The sequence below is a fragment of the Marmota monax genome, unplaced genomic scaffold (genome assembly GCF_021218885.2).
Source record: "Marmota monax isolate L192 unplaced genomic scaffold, Marmota_monax_Labrador192_F-V1.1 WCK01_AAM20220418_F8-fsc00039, whole genome shotgun sequence".
NCBI lineage: Eukaryota > Metazoa > Chordata > Mammalia > Rodentia > Sciuridae > Marmota > Marmota monax.
This window is the reverse complement of record NW_026693602.1, coordinates 2,832,333-2,852,426: the sequence shown is the minus strand read 5'-3', so window position 1 is coordinate 2,852,426 and position 20,094 is coordinate 2,832,333. Positions and strand designations below refer to the sequence as shown.

The window sequence follows — 20,094 nt, the reverse complement described above, 5'->3', positions numbered from 1 at the left end:
CTTGCATCCCAGGGATGAATCCTACTTGATCATGGTGTACAATTTTTTTTATATGTTTTTGTATCCGATTCGCCAGAATTTTACTCATATCAAATAAAATAGATTTCAAGCCAAAGTTAATCAAAAGAGATAAAGAGGGACACTACATACTGCTTAAGGGAACCATACACCAACAAGACATAACAATCATAAATATTTATGCCCCAAACAATGGTGCAGCTATGTTCGTCAAACAAACTCTTCTCAAGTTCAAGAGTCTAATAGACCACCACACCATAATCATGGGAGACTTCAACACACCTCTCTCGCCACTGGACAGATCTTCCAAACAAAAGTTGAATAAGGAAACTATAGAACTCAATAACACTATTAATAACCTAGACCTAATTGACATATATAGAGTATACCACCCAACATCAAGCAGTTACACTTTTTTCTCAGCAGCACATGGATCCTTCTCAAAAATAGATCATATATTATGTCACAGGGCAACTCTTAGACAATATAAAGGAGTAGAGATATTACCATGCATCTTATCTGATCATAATGGAATGAAACTGAAAATCAACGATAAAAGAAGGAAGGAAAAAGCATACATCAATTGGAGAATGAACAATAGGTTACTGAATGATCAATGGGTTATAGAAGACATCAAGGAGGAAATTAAAAAATTCTTAGAGATAAATGAAAACACAGACACAACATATCGGAATCTATGGGACACATTAAAAGCAGTTCTAAGAGGAAAATTCATTGCTTGGAGTTCATTCCTTAAAAAAAGAAAAAACCAACAAATAAATGATCTCATACTTCATCTCAAAATCCTTGAAAAAGAAGAGCAAAACAACAGCAAAAGAAGTAGAAGGCAAGAAATAATTAAAATCAGAGCTGAAATTAATGAAATCGAAACAAAAGAAACAATTGAAAAAACTGACAAAACTAAAAGTTGGTTCTTTGAAAAAATAAACAAAATCGACAGACCCTTAGCGATGCTAGTGAAGAGAAGAAGAGAGAGAACTCAAATTACTAGCATACGGGATGAAAAAGGCAATATCACAACAGACACTTCAGAAATACAGAAGATAATCAAAAACTATTTTGAATCCTTATACTCCAATAAATTAGAAGATAGTGAAGGCATAGATAAATTTCTTAAGTCATATGATCTGCCCAGATTGAGTCAGGAGGATATAGAAAACCTAAACAGACCAATATCAATTGAGGAGATAGAAGAAACCATCAAAAGACTACCAACTAAGAAAAGCCCAGGTCCCGATGGGTATACAGCAGAATTTTACAAAACCTTTAAAGAAGAACTAATACTAATACTTTTCAAGCTACTTCAGGAAATAGAAAAGGAGGGAGAACTTCCAAATTCATTCTATGAGGCCAACATCACCCTGATACCTAAACCAGACAAAGACACTTCAAAGAAAGAAAACTACAGACCAATATCTCTAATGAACCTTGGTGTGTCTTTCTTAATCCCCCATGGCCCCTTGCTGGTCTTTGTGATTCAGCTGTGCAGGTCATGGCATTTATTATTCAAAAAAGAGAAACTTTTGAGAAGGTAAGGGTAAGGCCGGGGAGGCACCATTAACAGTGATGCTAAGACACAAGACATAATACTCTGGGGCATTTGCTGGAAAACCAGAACAGTCAGTCATCCTAGAAATAAATACACAGAATGTTGATAGAGCAATACGTTCAAGGGTGGTATGAGAATAATTTTTAAATCATTGTCATTAAGGAATAGCAAGAGAATACGTAGAATGGTAACAAATATGATACCATATCAGTCACTCTGGATCATACTCAGGTATAATTATGAAGACACAGAGACAAACCCACATAAATACAGTCATCTCATCCTAGACATAGGTGCCAAAAATATACAATGGATAAAAGACAGCCTCTTCAACAAATGGTGTTGGGAAAACTGGGAAATCCATATATAGCAAAATGAAATTAAATCCCTCTCTCTCACCCTGCACAAACCTCAACTCAAAGTGGATCAGGGTCTTAGGCAAGAGACCAGAGACCCTGAGCCTAATGGAAAGAAAAATTAGGCCCATATCTATATCATGTCAGCTTAAAAACTCACTTCCTTAACAGGACTCCTAAAACACAAGAAGTAAAATCAAGAATTAACAAATGGGATGGAATCAAACCAAACAGCTTCTTCACAGCAAAGGAAACAATCATCAATGTGAAGAGAGAGACTATAGAATGGGAGGAAATCTTTGCTACTTGCACCTCAGGTAGAGCATTAATCTCCAACGTATATAAAGAACTCAAAAACCTTAACACTAAAAAACCAAATAACCCAATCAATAAATGGGCAAAAAAAAAAAAAAAAACTGAATAGACTCTTCCCAGAAGAAGAAATACAATAGGTCAACAAATATATGAAAACATGTTCAACATCTCTAGCAGTTAGAGAAATGCAAATTAAAACTACACTGAGATTCTATCTCACTCCTCTCAGAATGGCAAATATCAAGAATACAACTAACAATAAATATTGATGAGGATGTGGGGGAAAAGGTACATGCACACATTGCTGGTAGAACTAGAAATTAGTGCCACCGCTATGGAAAGCAGTATGGAGATTCCTCATAAAACTTGGAATGGAACCACCATTTGACCCAGTTATCCCACTCTACAGTTTATACTCAAAGGATTTAAAATCAGCATACTACAGTGACACAGCCACATCAATGTTTATAGAATCTCAATTCACAACAGCTAAACTATGAAACTATCCTAGGTTTTGTAGTTGAATGAAGAAAATGTGGTATATATACACAATGGGATATTACTCAGTCATAAAGAAGAATGAAATTATGGCATTTGCTGGTAAATGGATGGAACTAAAGAATATCATGCTAAGTAAAATAAGCCAATCCCTAAAAACCAAAGGCCAAATGTTCAAATCTTCTTTCTGATATGTAGATGCAAACTCACAATAAGGTGGGGTGGATGAAGTAGGGTAGTTACTGTATATATGTATAGTATGTCAAAACACATTTTACTGTCATGTATAATTAATAATAACAAATAAAAACCTAATATTTCTCCTTGACAAACTGAGCACATCAAAATGCCACCTTCCACCTATTTAATCTTTGTAGCACCACACCCATTCCCATGGGACAAAGTGTTTCTGTGGGTCGTCACCATTAAGTCAGAGGGACTGACTGCCTGTTTGTCTACTTTTGCCCTTTGGTTTCTTAAAAGCACATGGAAAACAAGTTTGGTTTTCTGTCTTCCATTCTTCCTTTCCTAGTTCAAGCAGTAGCACAACAGTTAGCTATTTTCTACCATAAATATTATTTTTCAAGAAGCTGATATTCTGTGCACTTTTATCTCTAATTCAACTCAGGTGCTACATTCACAAAGCGTTGCCCAGAAATACAGCAATAAACTTACCGCAGTCTCTTTTAGACTATTGAGTCATTACCGGCTGTAATAGTTGCATCTTCCTCTGTACATAACTCTTACGCTTTTGATTTGGGTCTACCAGCAGTCCTGCTTTTTAAAGGAGGACACGCTGTAACATAATTTGCCATTTTTAAAATAATGATCCATCATACCTTTCAAGTGAGGGCTGTGTACATGCATTCTTTGCAGGTGTAGATTCACTGGAACAAATTCTAATGTTTTCTCTCCTTTGCTGCTGCTTGATTTGAAAGAAGACCCTAGGAAGGGAAAAAATGGAACATTATTAGTACATAAATAAATAAAAAGGTTTTGTGTGTTGAAAAGACATATTGAATAGAAAAACTTGAGGAAGAAAAACATGTCCTGTGTTTACAAGTTTTCTTCTCAGAAATTCTATTTTTTGAAATAAATTATTCCACATATTCTTATGGTAATACTGTGGACAGAACAGTATGTGTTAAAGTGCTAATAATATTAAGAAATAAGATTTTTAAAAAATCTATGGTGCTTTCATCTCCATAACAATAATGCCCACTATTGTTTTCCTTTGACACAGGTAGAATGCAAGTGAGTTTGAGTGAGTCGAGTTGCTGCTTTCATACCTGCGTCCTTGCTAAGCTCTGTCAGAATGTCTTGGTACATATTCACCATTTGATCACAGTGAGTAAGGACTTTTTTCCGGAGATTGTCCCAGTGTGGGGAGAGCTCCCCAAGCTCTTTCAGCTCCTGGTTTCTGTGTGGGGGGGAAACAGAAATTCTTTACTTTTATCTCAAATCTGCAGACACAGATCCCTTAACCAGGGCTGTCAAGCTAATAAGAAATTGCTTTAATACCCTTATCAGGAAAGTTCTATGAGGTTACTATTAGAATTTTTAAAAAATTAATTTATACAAAGGAAAATATGTTTAGGGTAGGCTATGCGAACATTAAAAACATGTCAAAAGAGGGGGAAAAGGTTAAATTCCTTGATGAACTCCTCACAAAGATGGAAGTCTTACTATTGTAAATATGTGGAAAGAACATTCCATTAAAAAGCAAATACCCAAACCTCAATATAAATACAGCTAAGTTCTGGGCTTCAATTATCCAAAACCAAAGAACAAGAAAAAGGCTATTTGCCTAAGTCTGAAGGAAACATGAGACACACAGGTAAACCAGTTTAGATATAGTGTAGCTATAAAATTCAGAGCTTGAATAAGATAGAAATTATATTTCCAGGTATGAATTTTTTTGGCATTAGTTTCTCCCAAGAGGCCAATATCAAATCCGTATGCATATGTGTTGTATCTTCTAAATCAAAAGGAAGAGCTAATCATGCCATTTAGGTTTTAATTATTAACTTTTATCTAAATCTCTACCCTTTAGCCAAGTTAATTTAAATCATCAGAATACCTTTTTTAAATTATAGTGATAAATGATCTAATATGCTGCTTGGTTAGATCTTCTATTCATTTCTGTAACCTTTTACCAACAACATTTTCATGAGGCCAATTTAACCAGCAATAATGAACCTTCTTTGCTATTTTGGCTATGAAACATGCTAAATACCAAGCTAATAAATAAGAAAGATGTAGAATATTTAACATCCTCTTAAATGCAAGAATAATGGATGGTGTGCAAAAATGTGACTTGCTTTCAAATGTGGTACCTGCCTTGGCTGTGTTTTGATGGGTATTCGGTGTGGTATTGCTGCACCTTTCACCTGAGATCTTTATAAGCTTTGTGAACATTAATCTAATTCTCAACTTTTCCCAAAATTAACATTTATGACACAACATGCATGGGACAAGAAATAATTAATCAATAGACAAGGACAGTAACAGGAGTTCGTGACCAATGGGGAGGCATAGGCAGGTTGAAATTTTGTGGCGTCAACTTCTTAGCCCTCAATTGGCAGGATTTGTTTAAATTAAGGACAAACCAATGACAGCCCAAGCACATAATTCCAGTAGCTTGAGCCCTCCCACTGCAGAATAATCCCAGCAATGAGGTCAAAACTGAGACAGATAGCAAGTGGGATATATCAGTTTAATTGGTAAGGATTCAGGCTATGATTCCAATATATAGTGGTAATAGAAATATTAGCTAATTTTTCTTGTTTAATACTAATACATATGCTATGGGTTTGTAATTTATGTTGTCTAAATCCTAATGAGAAATAAGAAGTGAGGCATCATCAAGAGGAAGAGGTGGGTATGAAGCCATGACTTCACTGTGGAATACATACAACCTCCTTGCCCAAGAAGTTTGGCAAAATATAACCAGAAAAACTTAGCACTCTGTTGTGGAGTGACTTGAGATAAAAATGTGAGGTGTCCATGAGCAGTTGTTTTACATTTACTGAACACCTCCAACATGCCATGATTTATACAGAAAAATACACAGGCATGGTACTGAGAAGGGGCATATCCTGAAAGAGCCAACCAACCAACATATACCATCACTCTGCCTACAGAAAAGTTCAAATACAGAGCAGTTAAGAAGCTGTAAAACAGAATGCAGAAGAGTAAGAAGGCAGCCATTTTTTAAAAAAAATTATATTAGTACATTAAAAAGAGATAAGGAGAGAAGATCAATGGTTGCACCAAAATTAGTAGTCTTTTCGATCAGGAAGTCTAGGGCTATTTATTTTTAAGTATATTTGTCACTCAGTGAACAGGAACATCTGAGTTCAAAAATTTGGCTTTGTGTCTCAGTACACTTTTTCTTACAGGGTCTGAAATAAAGCATTTCAGGACCACAAGGAGGTTAAAACACACACACACACACACAGAAAAAGAAGAAAGCAGACATATTACTGAGCTGGGCAGAACTTCATGAACAAACATGGCTGGTTATTTGGCCATGTGGAACAAACCAAGAGAAATCATATGGAACCTCTGCACCTTAGAAAATGTTCAATGGACAAAGAAATGTTTGTATGCCAGTTCCATATCACATTCTACATTCCATCAGTAAAGATGCATCCTAAAGGACATTAACTTCCCCCACTTCCAGTGGTATATTCTGTCTGTTCTGGGTAGCCGCTGGGAATGCAATATCCCAGTGGTGACAGAACTTTTCCTGGATCTGGTCTGGTAAGACAGAACTACTGAGGATCCTACCATGCCAAGCTGAGCCTGGTAGTTATCTTCCAGAAGGCAGATACAGCTAGTGACCTGAAAAGATGAGGTGTTCATGGTGGCAATATATGAGGTTCACCATTAATCAATTGGCCAAAACCATCCAGACACATTTGGGTTGAGCTAGTATATGGAAAAACACATATTGCATCTTTGTACATCTCAGATGCACTTGAGCCATTTTCTTATAACCCAATAGCATATGAAATAAGATTACTCATATATTATAAAGAACAATACTTCAAACTGATGGCCAGTTGCAATTCCCTAAAGACTCAGAGAGCGTTAGCAAATCAAGCTCTAATAGTCCATGCTCCAGCTGATCCTTGGCGACTTAAAGAATATTCGTCATCCATCTCCTACCAAGTGCCCTACCAACACCTCAGCTGCTCTGAGTTACTGCCTGGTGAGGAAATTGTAGATCTTAATCCCGAGGGATCGAGCTCTCTGTTTCTTGGATCTTGCAGAGTTTGGGTTGCTGCAATTTCCTAATTTTTTTCTGGGCATGGAGCAGCTATGAGCTCCAGACCTTTATCTCATTGCTCAGTCCTGTCTTTTTGCAGTCCTGTATTCTTATAGCCATGAATAATCTCTTTCCATCTTTGCTCCCCCATGGTTTGGAAGCACACGTAGTAATCAGGTCACATGAGGAAACAATCCCAGCTTCCACATAAGTGGGACTCTTATTGGGTCACCTGACAGACTTGCCTCCCCCAATCCACCTCTGCCACAAGAATCAGGATTCTAATTAGCAAAGTCTAAGACTATAGAGAAAGGAAGCACAGAAACAACAAAGGGGGCATTGTGGTTGACTATAAAAAGGGCCCACTTAGCCCAGAACTTTAAATTTTAGCTGTGATAGATACAGCACCCTGTTTCAGCTGTTAGTTTAGCATATTACTTCATTCTAGAGTAATCCAATTCTCAGGGTATTTTTTTTTTTTTTTGCTTTTGCTTCCCCTCCCCACAATGTGGGTACTTTAATTAACTATTCATGATTAATATTATTCCACTCTTCTGTTAGGTGACAGAGCCTGCAGTGATTGTAAGCTCACTGTAGTGCATTCCTTGAAATAGCAGCAGGGTTTCCCTGGTAGGAACAACATTATAGGGGCACCATACCATTGGGTCAGGCATTCTATAAACTGTCAGATGTCAGCGCCAGCAGTGACACTGTGAGAGGAAAGGCAAACACAGACTATATGTCACCCACTTAGGAAAACGTGTTGTCACTCTGAGGTAGTAGGGATCCATCAGCACTGCTTGCTAATTAAGTCACCAACAAACAGTTGTGTGGGTTCAGTAGTATCATGGATGAATGGTCAACTTAGTAGCTCATTGTCACGCTGGCATTTAAGAGTCCACAGTGATGATAGCTATATTTGCTTTGGAGAAGGAGGCCATATCTTTGGGTCCATGAATAGTTTCTACCACTGTCCCCAAGGTCATTTGGTTCAGGGTCTATTGCACATACCATGGGGTAGCTGAGAAAGTAAGTGGCTTATATCTCCTGGACAAGGGATGCTATCTACCTGGTATTAGAGTTTCCTCAGAAGCATTTACTGTCTTATAGGCAAAAAGACTCTCCATGGTCACTCCTCTAGGCCCATCCACATAGCTCTTGCCTACACACATCATATCTAATTTGTCTAGACTTATCTCTTCCAGGTCCATGAGGCCATTAACTTAACCAGTGCTCCATATATATGTGTACCTCAAGCTACCCTTTTGTCCAAATAAAGGGAATGACAAGTAAACAGATGTGCCCACAGGACAGATTTCCTTCACTATTGATCATAAAATCCACCCAACATGTATCAGGCCAATTCATATCAGTTTCAATTCCTTCCTCCTCTATGGGGAAACCCCCTTGCAGGCATAAGGTATGTGTTGAGAAAGAACATCAATGCCAATAAGGCAGGTGACATGAGGCCCTGGGACACCTCTTCATGATATATGCTCATACCTTCTGGATCTGCTTGAGTCTAGTTCCAAATGCATCACTCACTTCTAACAATACATTGTTCCTATACCATACCATGGGTTCAAGTTCAATACCAGTTCACAGTGGACAGCTCTAGTGACAGCCACTTTGTGTCTCATCAGCACGAGTTCAGTTTCTGCTGGAGCCCTGTATCACATTAAGAGCTATTTTTTTTAAATGAAAAGTAACTCTCTGATGTAAGAAGCACTGGAACGTGCCGGGATCCTAGGGTCTATCCTGAAACTTTCCCATTTGTATTTCCCAAAGACTCCACAAGGCAGCATTGGGTTTTTACCACAGACACTTTCAGCCCCATGAGATCTCCTTGGATGACTTAGCCCAGGGCTTGCAATACAGTCTGTATCTTCTGCAATGTCTCTCTGGCATGGGCCCTACTTACACAGTCTGCTTTTACATCATAGTTTTATACACACCCACACACAGGATGATTAATAGCTGAATAAGCACAAAATGTCTTAATGTCATGTGGTTCATAAATATAGTTCAGAGCACAATTACTTATATGCATAGATTAAAAAAGTCTTTTAAGTTATATTACTGATTTTCTCCACTATTTCTCATTCCACCAACATATGCTAGAAGTGGGGCAACTATGCCAGTTTATACCTGTTATTCCACTGTATCAGGAATACCTTCTTTCATCCTCAAAATATCACATTAGATTATCCAAGTTATAGGATATCAGAATTAATAAAACCTGTCTGTTAAAATAAAAACAACCACAGTTACACAGAAGGTTACATTGGGAAGGAGGCTCAGAGAATAGTTTGAAACCTGTTGTATCACATATAGAGAAGCCCAGGGAAAACTGCTTGGTAGCCTTAGAGTCACAAGAGTCCACATGGGAACTGTGGTTCCCATGGCCATTCTTTCCGTATTTCATATAATTCCCTACTGTAAAAACAAAGAAACACTCCCAGACACAATACAATAAAAACAAATTACAGACAGCTTAATGAAAAAAAAAATGTTGAATGAGTGGGATTTAGGATGTGGGCTCTTGACCTCAGGAACTAGTACTTGTAAACTTTCAAGTACTTTTCAAAGATAAACCAGATGTTACATTTTAGACATGAAATGTTCCCTAAACAGCTCATGAAGCAATGCAGGAACGTTCAGAGGTAGAATGATCAGCAGACCTAATTTGTCTCATGGATTAATAATTTGAATTCATTACTGAGTGGTAACTATACACAGATGGGGTATGGCCGGAAGATGTAGGTCACTGGGGGTATGTTCTTGAGGGTTATGTTTTTTTCTCTGGACCCTCAACGGCTCTCTTTGCTTTTTGGATTCCATGAGCTAAGCAGCTTTCTCTAGCACCCTAACTTTGCCTCCACCAAGTTGTTCTTATCAAGTATTTTGGTCACAGTAATAAAAAGATGACTGAAAAATTTGAACAAAAGAGAAATTATACAATGGGATTTTTTTACTTTTGAATAGTTGAGTAGGGCATGGAGGAGCGCAGGCCTGCCCATTTATATTACGTTCAAGTATTTGATGGTGCCCATCCTTAAGAGGACCTTGTGGTCTCATCTCTCCACTTTGTCTCATGGATATCAACGGTAATCTGATTTTATTAAAGTTAAACTTCAATTATGACATATATTCACCAAGCCTTTGGAGTATGTGGCAAAGGAGATGAATTGTGTAAAGATATGTTTGATGCAGAGAGAAATATTTTTAAAAATACTCCTTCCCATCTATAAACATTCTCATTTTATTCACAGTAACAACAGCTCCCACTTTCAAAAGCCCTCTCCTTCAATTTTGACTTTGCAAAACTACCAGAAGATTCTCTGTGGAAAACCTACCACCCTGCTAAATACACACCATCTCATGCATTCATTCCTTTATTCTCACTAGAGATCTATCTAAAACACATCTTCTAGCCTGCCTCCAACTCCTCCTAATTCTCTAGAAGTCCAACAGGTAGAAAAAAGCAGTTGAGAAGAAAATATTTGATATTAAAATATTAATAAGCCTAGGCCTCTCAGACAGTAAACAGTTTTTTGTCACTTACTGCCATCTGTCCCATTTCCCTTTGCTACCTACAGAAGAAAAAGGGAAATGACACAAAACTAATCTCCAAAGAAGACAGATAATTTCTAAGGCCTACTCAAGAAATATCCAGCTCCATGGATCTTGGCATTCTAACTGCAATGTGTGACATTTTTGATTCTTGATGAAATATTCATATGGCTCTCTGGAAATAAGCTTAAGAAGTATCTTTTGTCTGTGTGGCTTCTTTTGTTTTTACCTTGCTTAAATATTTCAAAAACACATGCTTTTTCTTTTCAGTAAAAGACAAGTTCCTCAAGGTCATCTCAATCCTCTGAAAGGTCCATGAGATGGAACACCCTACTCATGCACAATGTTTCAAACATAAACCACTGAAAAACATGATGAGAAAATAAGATTAAAAAAAAAAATTTTTTTTGGCTTTTTTTTTTCAGTTTATTTTTTTTTTTTAATTTTTTATTGTTGGTTATTCAAAACATTACATAGTTCTTGATATATCATATTTCACCCTTTGATTCAAGTGGGTTATGAGCTCCCATTTTTACCCCATATACAGATTGCAGAATCACATCAGTTACACATCCATTGATTTACATATTGCCATACTAGTGTCTGTTGTGTTCTGCTGCCTTTCCTATCCTCTACTATCCCCCCTCCCCTACCAACCCTCTTCTCTCTCTGCCCCCTCTACTGTCATTCATTTGTCCCCCTTGTATTATTTTTCCCTTTCCCCTCACTTCCTCTTGTATGTACTTTTGTATAACCCTGAGGGTCTCCTTCCATTTCCATGCAATTTCCCTTCTCTCTCCCTTTCCCTCCCATCTCTCATCCCTGTTTAATGTTAATCTTCTTCTCATGCTCTTCGACCCTACTCTGTTCTTAGTTACTCTCCTTATATCAAAGAAGACATTTGGCATTTGTTTTTTAGGGATTGGCTAGCTTCACTTAGCATAATCTGCTCTAATGCCATCCATTTCCCTGCAAATTCTATGATTTTGTCATTTTTTAATGCAGAGTAATACTCCATTGTGTATAAATGCCACATTTTTTTTTATCCATTCGTCTATTGAAGGGCATCTAGGTTGGTTCCACAGTCTTGCTATTGTGAATTGTGCTGCTATGAACATCGATGTAGCAGTGTCCCTGTAGCATGCTCTTTTTAGGTCTTTAGGGAATAGACCATGAAGGGGAATAGCTGGGTCAAATGGTGGCTCCATTCCCAGCTTTCCAAGAAATCTCCATACTGCTTTCCAAATTGGCTGCACCAATTTGCAGTCCCACCAGCAATGTACAAGTGTACCCTTTTCCCCACATCCTTGCCAGCACTTGTTGTTGTTTGACTTCATAATGGCTGCCAATCTTACTGGAGTGAGATGGTATCTTAGGGTGGTTTTGATTTGCATTTCTCTGACTGCTAGAGATGGTGAGCATTTTTTCATGTACTTGTTGATTGATTGTATGTCCTCCTCTGAGAAGTGTCTGTTCAGGTCCTTGGACCATTTGTTGATTGGGTTGTTTATTCCCTTATTGTCTAATTTTTTGAGTTCTTTGTATACTCTGGATATTAGGGCTCTATCTGAAGTGTGAGGAGTAAAGATTTGTTCCCAGGATGTAGGCTCCCTATTTACCTCTCTTATTGTTTCTTTTGCTGAGAAAAAACTTTTTAGTTTGAGTAAGTCCCATTTGTTGATTCTAGTTATTAACTTTTGTGCTATGGGTGTCCTATTGAGGAATTTGGAGCCCGACCCCACAGTATGCAGATCGTAGCCAACTTTTTCTTCTATCAGACGGCGTGTCTCTGATTTGATATCAAGCTCCTTGATCCATTTTGAATTCACTTTTGTGCATGGCGAGAGAAAGGGATTCAGTTTCATTTTGTTGCATATGGATTTCCAGTTTTCCCAGCACCATTTGTTGAAGATGCTATCCTTCCTCCATTGCATGCTTTTAGCCCCTTTATCAAATATAAGGTAGTTGTAGTTTTGTGGATTGGTTTCTGTGTCCTCTATTCTGTACCATTGGTCCACCCGCCTGTTTTGGTACCAGTACCATGCTGTTTTTGTTACTATTGCTCTGTAGTATAGTTTGAAGTCTGGTATCGCTATACCGCCTGATTCACACTTCCTGCTTAGCATTGTTTTTGCTATTCTGGGTCTTTTGTTTTTCCATATGAATTTCATGATTGCTTTCTCTATTTCTACAAGAAATGCCGCTGGGATTTTGATTGGCATTGCATTAAACCTATAGAGAACTTTTGGTAATATCGCCATTTTGATGATGTTAGTTCTGCCTATCTATGAACAGGGTATATTTTTCCATCTTCTAAGATCTTCTTCTATTTCTCTCTTGAGGGTTCTGTAGTTTTCATTGTATAAGTCTTTCACCTCTTTTGTTAGGTTGATTCCCAAGTATTTTATTTTTTTTGAAGATATTGTGAATGGAGTGGTTGTCCTCATTTCCATTTCAGAGGATTTGTTGCTGATATACAGGAATGCCTTTGATTTATGCGTGTTGATTTTACATCCTGCCACTTTGCTGAATTCATTTATTAGCTCTAATAGTTTCTTTGTAGACCCCTTTGGGTCTGCTAGGTGTAGAATCATGTCATCTGCAAATAGTGATAATTTAAGTTCTTCTTTTCCTATTTTGATGCCTTTAATTTCTTTCGTCTGTCTAATTGCTCTGGCCAGTGTTTCGAGAACTATGTTGAACAGAAGTGGTGAGAGAGGGCATCCCTGTCTTGTTCCAGATTTTAGAGGGAATGCCTTCAATTTTTCTCCATTCAGAATGATGCTAGCCTGAGGCTTAGCATAGATTGCTTTTACAATATTGAGGTATGTTCCTGTTATCCCTAGTTTTTCTAGAGTTTTGAACATAAAGGGATGCTGTACTTTGTCAAATGCTTTTTCCGCATCTATCGAGATGATCATATGGTTCTTATTTTTAAGTCTATTGATGTGGTGAATAACATTTATTGATTTCCGTATATTGAACCAGCCTTGCATCCCAGGGATGAATCCTACTTGATCATGGTGCACAATTTTTTTTGATATGTTTTTGTATCCGAGTGGCCAGAATTTTATTGAGGATTTTTGCATCTAGGTTCATTAGAGATATTGGTCTGTAGTTTTCTTTCTTTGAAGTGTCTTTGTCTGGTTTAGGTATCAGGGTGATGTTGGCCTCGTAGAATGAATTTGGAAGTTCTCCCTCTTTTTCTATTTCCTGAAGTAGCTTGAAAAGTATTGGTATTAGTTCCTCTTTAAAGGTTTTGTAAAACTCTGCTGTATACCCATCTGGTCCTGGGCTTTTCTTAGTTTGTAGTCTTTTGATGGTTTCTTCTATTTCCTCAATTGATATTGGTCTGTTTAGGTTGTCTATATCTTCCTGACTCAATCTGGGCAGATCATATGACTTAAGAAATTTATCTATGCCTTCACTATCTTCTAATTTATTGGAGTATAAGGATTCAAAATAATTTTTGATTATCTTCTGTATTTCTGAAGTGTCTGTTGTGATATTGCCTTTTTCATCCCGTATGCTAGTAATTTGAGTTCTCTCTGTTCTTCTCTTTGCTAGCATGGCTAAGGGTCTGTCGATGTTGTTTATTTTTTCAAAGAACCAACTTTTAGTTTTGTCAATTTTTTCAATTGTTTCTTTTGTTTCGATTTCATTAATTTCAGCTCTGATTTTCATTATTTCTTGCCTTCTACTTCTTTTGCTGTTGTTTTGCTCTTCTTTTTCTAGGATTTTGAGATGAAGTATGAGATCATTTATTTGTTGGTTTTTTCTTTTTTTAAGGAATGAACTCCACGCAATGAATTTTCCTCTTAGAACTGCTTTCAATGTGTCCCATAGATTCCGATATGTTGTGTCTGTGTTTTCATTTATCTCTACGAATTTTTTTAATTTCCTCCTTGATGTCTTCTATAACCCATTGATCATTCAGTAACCTATTGTTCATTCTCCAAGTGATGTATGCTTTTTCCTTCCTTCTTTTATCGTTGATTTTCAGTTTCATTCCATTATGATCAGATAAGATGCATGGTATTATCTCTACTCCTTTATATTGTCTAAGAGTTGCCCTGTGACATAGTATGTGATCTATTTTTGAGAAGGATCCATGTGCTGCTGAGAAAAAAGTGTAACTGCTTGATGTTGGGTAGTATATTCTATATATGTCAATTAAGTCTAGGTTATTGTGTTATTGAGTTCTATAGTTTCCTTTTTCAACTTTTGTTTGGAAGATCTGTCCATTGGTGAGAGAGGTGTGTTGAAGTCTCCCATGATTATTGTATGGTGGTCTATTAGACTCTTGAACTTGAGAAGAGTTTGTTTGATGAACATAGCTGCACCATTGTTAGGGGCATATATATTTATGATTGTTATGTCTTGTTGGTGTATGGTTCCCTTGAGCAGTATGTAGTGTCCCTCTTTATCCCTTTTGATTAACTTGGGCTTGAAATATATTTTATTTGATATGAGTATGGACACACCTGCTTGTTTCCGAAGTCCATATGAGTGATATGATTTTTCCCAACCTTTCACCTTCAGCCTATGTATGTCTTTTCCTATCACATGTGTCTCCTGTAGGCAGCATATTGCTGGGTCTTGTTTTGTGATCCATTCTACTAGCCTGTGTCTCTTAATTGGTGAGTTTAAGCCATTAACATTTAGGGTTATTATTGAGATATGGGTTGTTCTTCCAGCCATATTTGTTTATTTCTGTTACTAAACATGGTTTGTTTTCCTCTTTTATTATTTTCCCCCCTTTACTGTCCTACCTCCCAGTGTTGGTTTTCATTGTTATTTTCTATTTCCTCTTCCTGTAATGTTTTGCCAAGGATGTTTTGAAGAGATGGTTTTCTAGCTGCAAATTCTTTTAACTTTTGTTTATCGTGGAAGGTTTTAATTTCATCTTCCATCCTGAAGCTTAATTTCGCTGGATACACAATTCTTGGTTGGAACCCATTTTCTTTCAGTGTTTGAAATATGTTATTCCAGGATCTTCTAGCTTTCAGAGTCTGTGTTAAAAGATCAGCTGTTATCCTGATTGGCTTACCCCTAAATGTAATCTGCTTCCTTTCTCTTGTAGCTTTTAAAATTCTCTCCTTATTCTGTATGTTGGGCATCTTCATTATAATGTGTCTAGGTGTGGATCTCTTATGATTTTGCACATCCGGCGTCCTGTAGGCTTCTAGGATTTGGGATTCTGTCTCATTCTTCAAGTCTGGGAAGTTTTCTCGTATTATTTCATTGAATAGATTGCTCATTCCTTTGGTTTGAAACTCTGTCCCTTCCTGTATCCCAATGACTCTTAAATTTGGTCTCTTGATGTTATCCCATATTTCTTGGATGTTCTGCTCATGGTTTCTTAACAGTCTTGCTGAGCTGTCTATGTTCTTTTCAAGTTGAAATACTTTATCTTCATTGTCTGATGTTCTATCTTCTAAGTGTTCTACTCTGCTGGTAGTATTCTCAATTGAGTTTTTAAGTTGGTTTATTGCTTCTTGCATTTCTAGGATTTCTGTTTGTTTGTTTTTTATAACCTCTATCTCCCTGTATAGTTGATCTTTTGCTTCTTGGATTTGTTTATGTAATTCATTGTTGAAGTGATCTTTCATTTTCTGATTTTGCTGTCTGATGTCTTCCTTGAGACTCCAGATCATCTGAAGCATGTATATCCTGAATTCTTTATCTGACATTCCATCTGCTGCAGCTATTACCTCTTCTAACGTTGAGTTGACCTGCATTGCTTGTGGTCCTTTCTTTCCTTGTCTCTTCATACTGTTTGCGTTCCTTTCTGCTTGGTGAAACTTTGTGCTATTGAATTTTCCCCCTATATATTTATATGGTCTTGTATAGTTGCAAAGTCTCCCTCGCAGGCGCGGGTGGAGGCTCTGCCCCTCCTCCAATTGGGGCAATGTGCCTACCACGCCGGCAGGCCGCTGGGCCTGTTCTGCCGGTCGGTAGCAGGTCCGCCTACCTTGCAGGCGCGGGCGGTGGCTCTGTCCCTCTGCGGGTCGCTAGGCTTGTTCTGTCGGTGGTCGCAGTTCTGCCTACTTTGCAGGCGCGGGGGGATCGGCTCTACCCTTCCGCAGGCCACTGGGCCTGTTCTGTTGGTGGTCACAGTTCCGCCTACCTTGCAGGCGCGGGGGGGCGGGCAGGGCGCCTCTGCCTCTCAGCAGGCCGCTGCTCCTCTTCTGCCGGTGGGTCACAGGCCCGCCTACCTTGCAGGAGTGGTTGGCAGCTCTGCCCCTCCGCGGGCCACTGGGCCTTTTCTGTCGGTGGTCACAGTTCTGCCTACCTGGCAGGCGCGGGGGGTGGGGGGCCAGATTAAAATTCTTTAAAAACTCCATTAAAAAAAAAAACAAAGAGAAATAATCGAACACAAAATGTATTGCAGAGGACTTGGAAGAAAATAACCAAACCTGCTTTAAATATTTTACCTATAAGGCGTAAAACATTGGCAAGAGTATTAAATTGATAAATGGTTTTTAAACTTTGTTCCTTCTATTCTGGGGCTAGAGAGCCAGGGGATGGTTCAGTAAAGGCAGCCGCAGGCCCCAGGCCTCATTCCATACAACCATGTCTCCAACTATATCTCTTATATTTATATTGTACTTCTCTCTGTAAATGTGTTTGGGGAGAAAATAATGCTGAAATAAATATAGCAAGGTCTAAGACCAATAAGAGAAACAGGAAAATATTAGCTCCTATCTAAAGCCTTTGTAGTTTTAAATCCAGCACCAGGGGATGGGGAAGATTCCAACATGGGACAAATGTGTTCTGAACCTGTCATAGGCCGAGACTTTCCTTAGTCATCTCTTGTCCTACCACAGTCCCCCATCCTTGAGACGTATTCAGTATGGGCTTGTTAAGTGAATGGATGAAAAGTACACTTGCAGTTTGTTGTTCTTAGATTTTCCTAAAATGTGGGATGATAAAACCATAATATAGACTAACCTCAAAGTAGAGGGCTAAGCTCTGCCCCAACTGCAATTCAGAAGTAACACCGTGTTGAACTGTCTAACCTTTTATGTTTCGGAATGAAAGGTTTAGATCAGGCAAGTCTTCCTTAGATATAAAGACTTGAACTGTTATCTTCACATGACATTTATTACCGTGATGATTAATTTTATGTGTCAGTGTAGCTGGGACAACCCAAATATTTGGTGGAATATTCTAGCTGTGTCTTGTGAGGGTGTTTTAAGAAGTGATTAGCATTTGAATTGGTGCCCCAGTAAAGCAGATGGCCCTCCCTAATGCAGGAGGACCTCAGCCAAGCAGAAGAAGGCCTGAATTGAACAAAAAGGCTGATCTTTCCTCAACTCAGAGAATTCTCCTGCTTTACTGACTTTGAAATATAACTTTTGCTTTTTCCTGCCTTCAATTTCATTGGAATCATTGGCTCCTCCAAAGTCTCAGGCCTCTGGACTGAGACTGGAGCCCCTTCATCAGCTTCCCTGACTCTACAGCTGGCCAACTCACCCTGTGTATCTTGGGACTTGTCAGCTTCTATAGTTGCATAAACCAATTCCTTACAATCAACAGGGAGATACACACACACACTATTCTGTTTCTCTGGGGAATCGTGAGGAACACACCCTGCAAGGAATCTATCACACAGATTCCTCTCTTTACGTAAGAATCCAGGGGTGGGAGGTATAGGCTGGAGGGAAACTTTGGGGATTCCGACTCTTCCATGGGCTTTTAATCCACATACCCATTTCACAAATGGGTCCTCTGAACTTAGACAAAGGACAAATGACGGTAGAGATGTTCAACTTGTCAAAAGGCCACAGACGAGAAATCTCTAGTTCTGAAGTCACAACTCTGTATGTGAATATGTATTTTATTAGATGGGTGAATCTAAAATGATAAACCCATCTGGAGTACATAAAATAAGAAATCTCTGAAATTAAGAAAAGTAATTATCCTAACAAAGAATAGCCAAGAACAATGGTTAGTTACTTTATCAGAAATTAGTATTGTCCAAATAAAATAGTCTGGTAAAAATTTATATATCAAAGAATACAGCCGAAAGACAGACATTAAAATGTTATTTCAGATTGTTATTATTTAAGTAAATAGAAATATTTTTTTACCAAAATGAGCTTTATAATACCATTTTGTAGAATAAAAATATCTCTACAATTTAAAAAGAGCCTTTTGGTAATTATCACATAGTAAAACTACATGTGGGTGTGCACGGGTGGAGAGTTTAATAGCCAAGCTGCTTTCATTCATTAAGCAAAATTAGACCTTAAATAAAATCCCAAAGAAGTCATAAAAATTTATGTGATAGGTAAAAAAAAATGAAATACTAAATAGTCAGTGAGGAATAGACCACATAAATGGCTGGTGGGTGGCTTCAATTTCATAAAGTGGTTGGGCGACACCTTAAAACTGAGCAAAGTTCAACTGGATGTCAAGTTTCACAGTATGTTCAGCACACTATTCAAAATGTCTGTTCTTTAATCAATACGGGGATAAAAATTGCATCCATAAATTACAGGCTTATTTTTCAAAAAATTCATTTTTCTAAATGACAATGTAGTTAGTGCTGCGATCCATGAGCCACTATTTCAATGAAAAAACGATGGAATATTTCTGAGCAGTCATTTGCTCTGATTTTCACTTGACATTAAAATAAGTGGGTATTGTACTGTTCACTCAATAAAGTTTCAATTTATATGCAAAGACTAAGAATTGGAACACAGTTATTACAGGATTTAGTTGTAATCACAGAATCTGTTTGTATCTGATAAACAGTCAGATTCTATAATTTAATTTTAGGTAACTGCATTAGAAAAAAATGAGGTAAATAAATAAGTATGCCTTATTACAGCCATAGAATCTATTTGTTATTCCTGATAAAGGTGAACTGGTGTTTATTTCTAAATAACATCCTGTTTACCATTGGTAGTTTGTTTTAAAATTAAAAGACATGGATGACAAGTATGTTTTAATGTTTCAAAGCTCAGCATTCCACTATGTTAAAAGCAGTGGTACACTGCCTTTTGTGAGGTTTGGCTCAAATCCACATATGTTAATTGCATGTCTTTCTGCTCCCAGGAGCCATGAGGATTACACACTGCACTTGAAATACCAGCAGAGCCAGAAAGGTAGCACTCGTACTACCCTCTCACTGCTCCTGCCTACACTTTCAAAAATTGCAAACATCTCTGGATACCATCCCTTCAAACGCCCTGGTCCTAGGCTGAGGATGTCACCCTGTAGAGGGAGATAGGTGGATGGAATTCAGGAGGCTTCACTCAATGTTTTATATCACCCTTGGCTGGTTGGTGGACACTGTGACCCTTCTGATATTAGTCTTTATCTCTTCCTTCTGATAATCAGAGTTAACTTTGCATCAAATATATCTCTCCATCAAACCTCTCAATACCCAGAATTCACTGTTTCAGAGATCCACCAAACAAAATTTAAAATTTGGCATTATCTATTCCTCTAGGATGGCCTTCATTCTCCTGTGAATTTGG

At 37.9% G+C, this 20,094-nt stretch overlaps 1 protein-coding gene across 6 annotated transcripts in view; it reads right to left on the bottom strand.

Annotated features, from left to right (window-relative positions):
* Inpp4b (inositol polyphosphate-4-phosphatase type II B) overlaps window positions 1-20,094 on the bottom strand; it is a 799,925-nt gene that overhangs the window by 184,233 nt on the left and 595,598 nt on the right. For all 6 annotated transcript variants that reach the window (XM_046459556.2, XM_046459553.2, XM_046459554.2 and 3 more), the window contains 2 exons: window positions 4,047-4,177; window positions 3,597-3,701 (listed from right to left, as the gene is read on the bottom strand). In XM_046459556.2, the coding sequence (XP_046315512.1) occupies window positions 3,597-3,701; window positions 4,047-4,177 (236 nt within the window). The remainder of the gene's footprint in view (window positions 1-3,596; window positions 3,702-4,046; window positions 4,178-20,094) is intronic.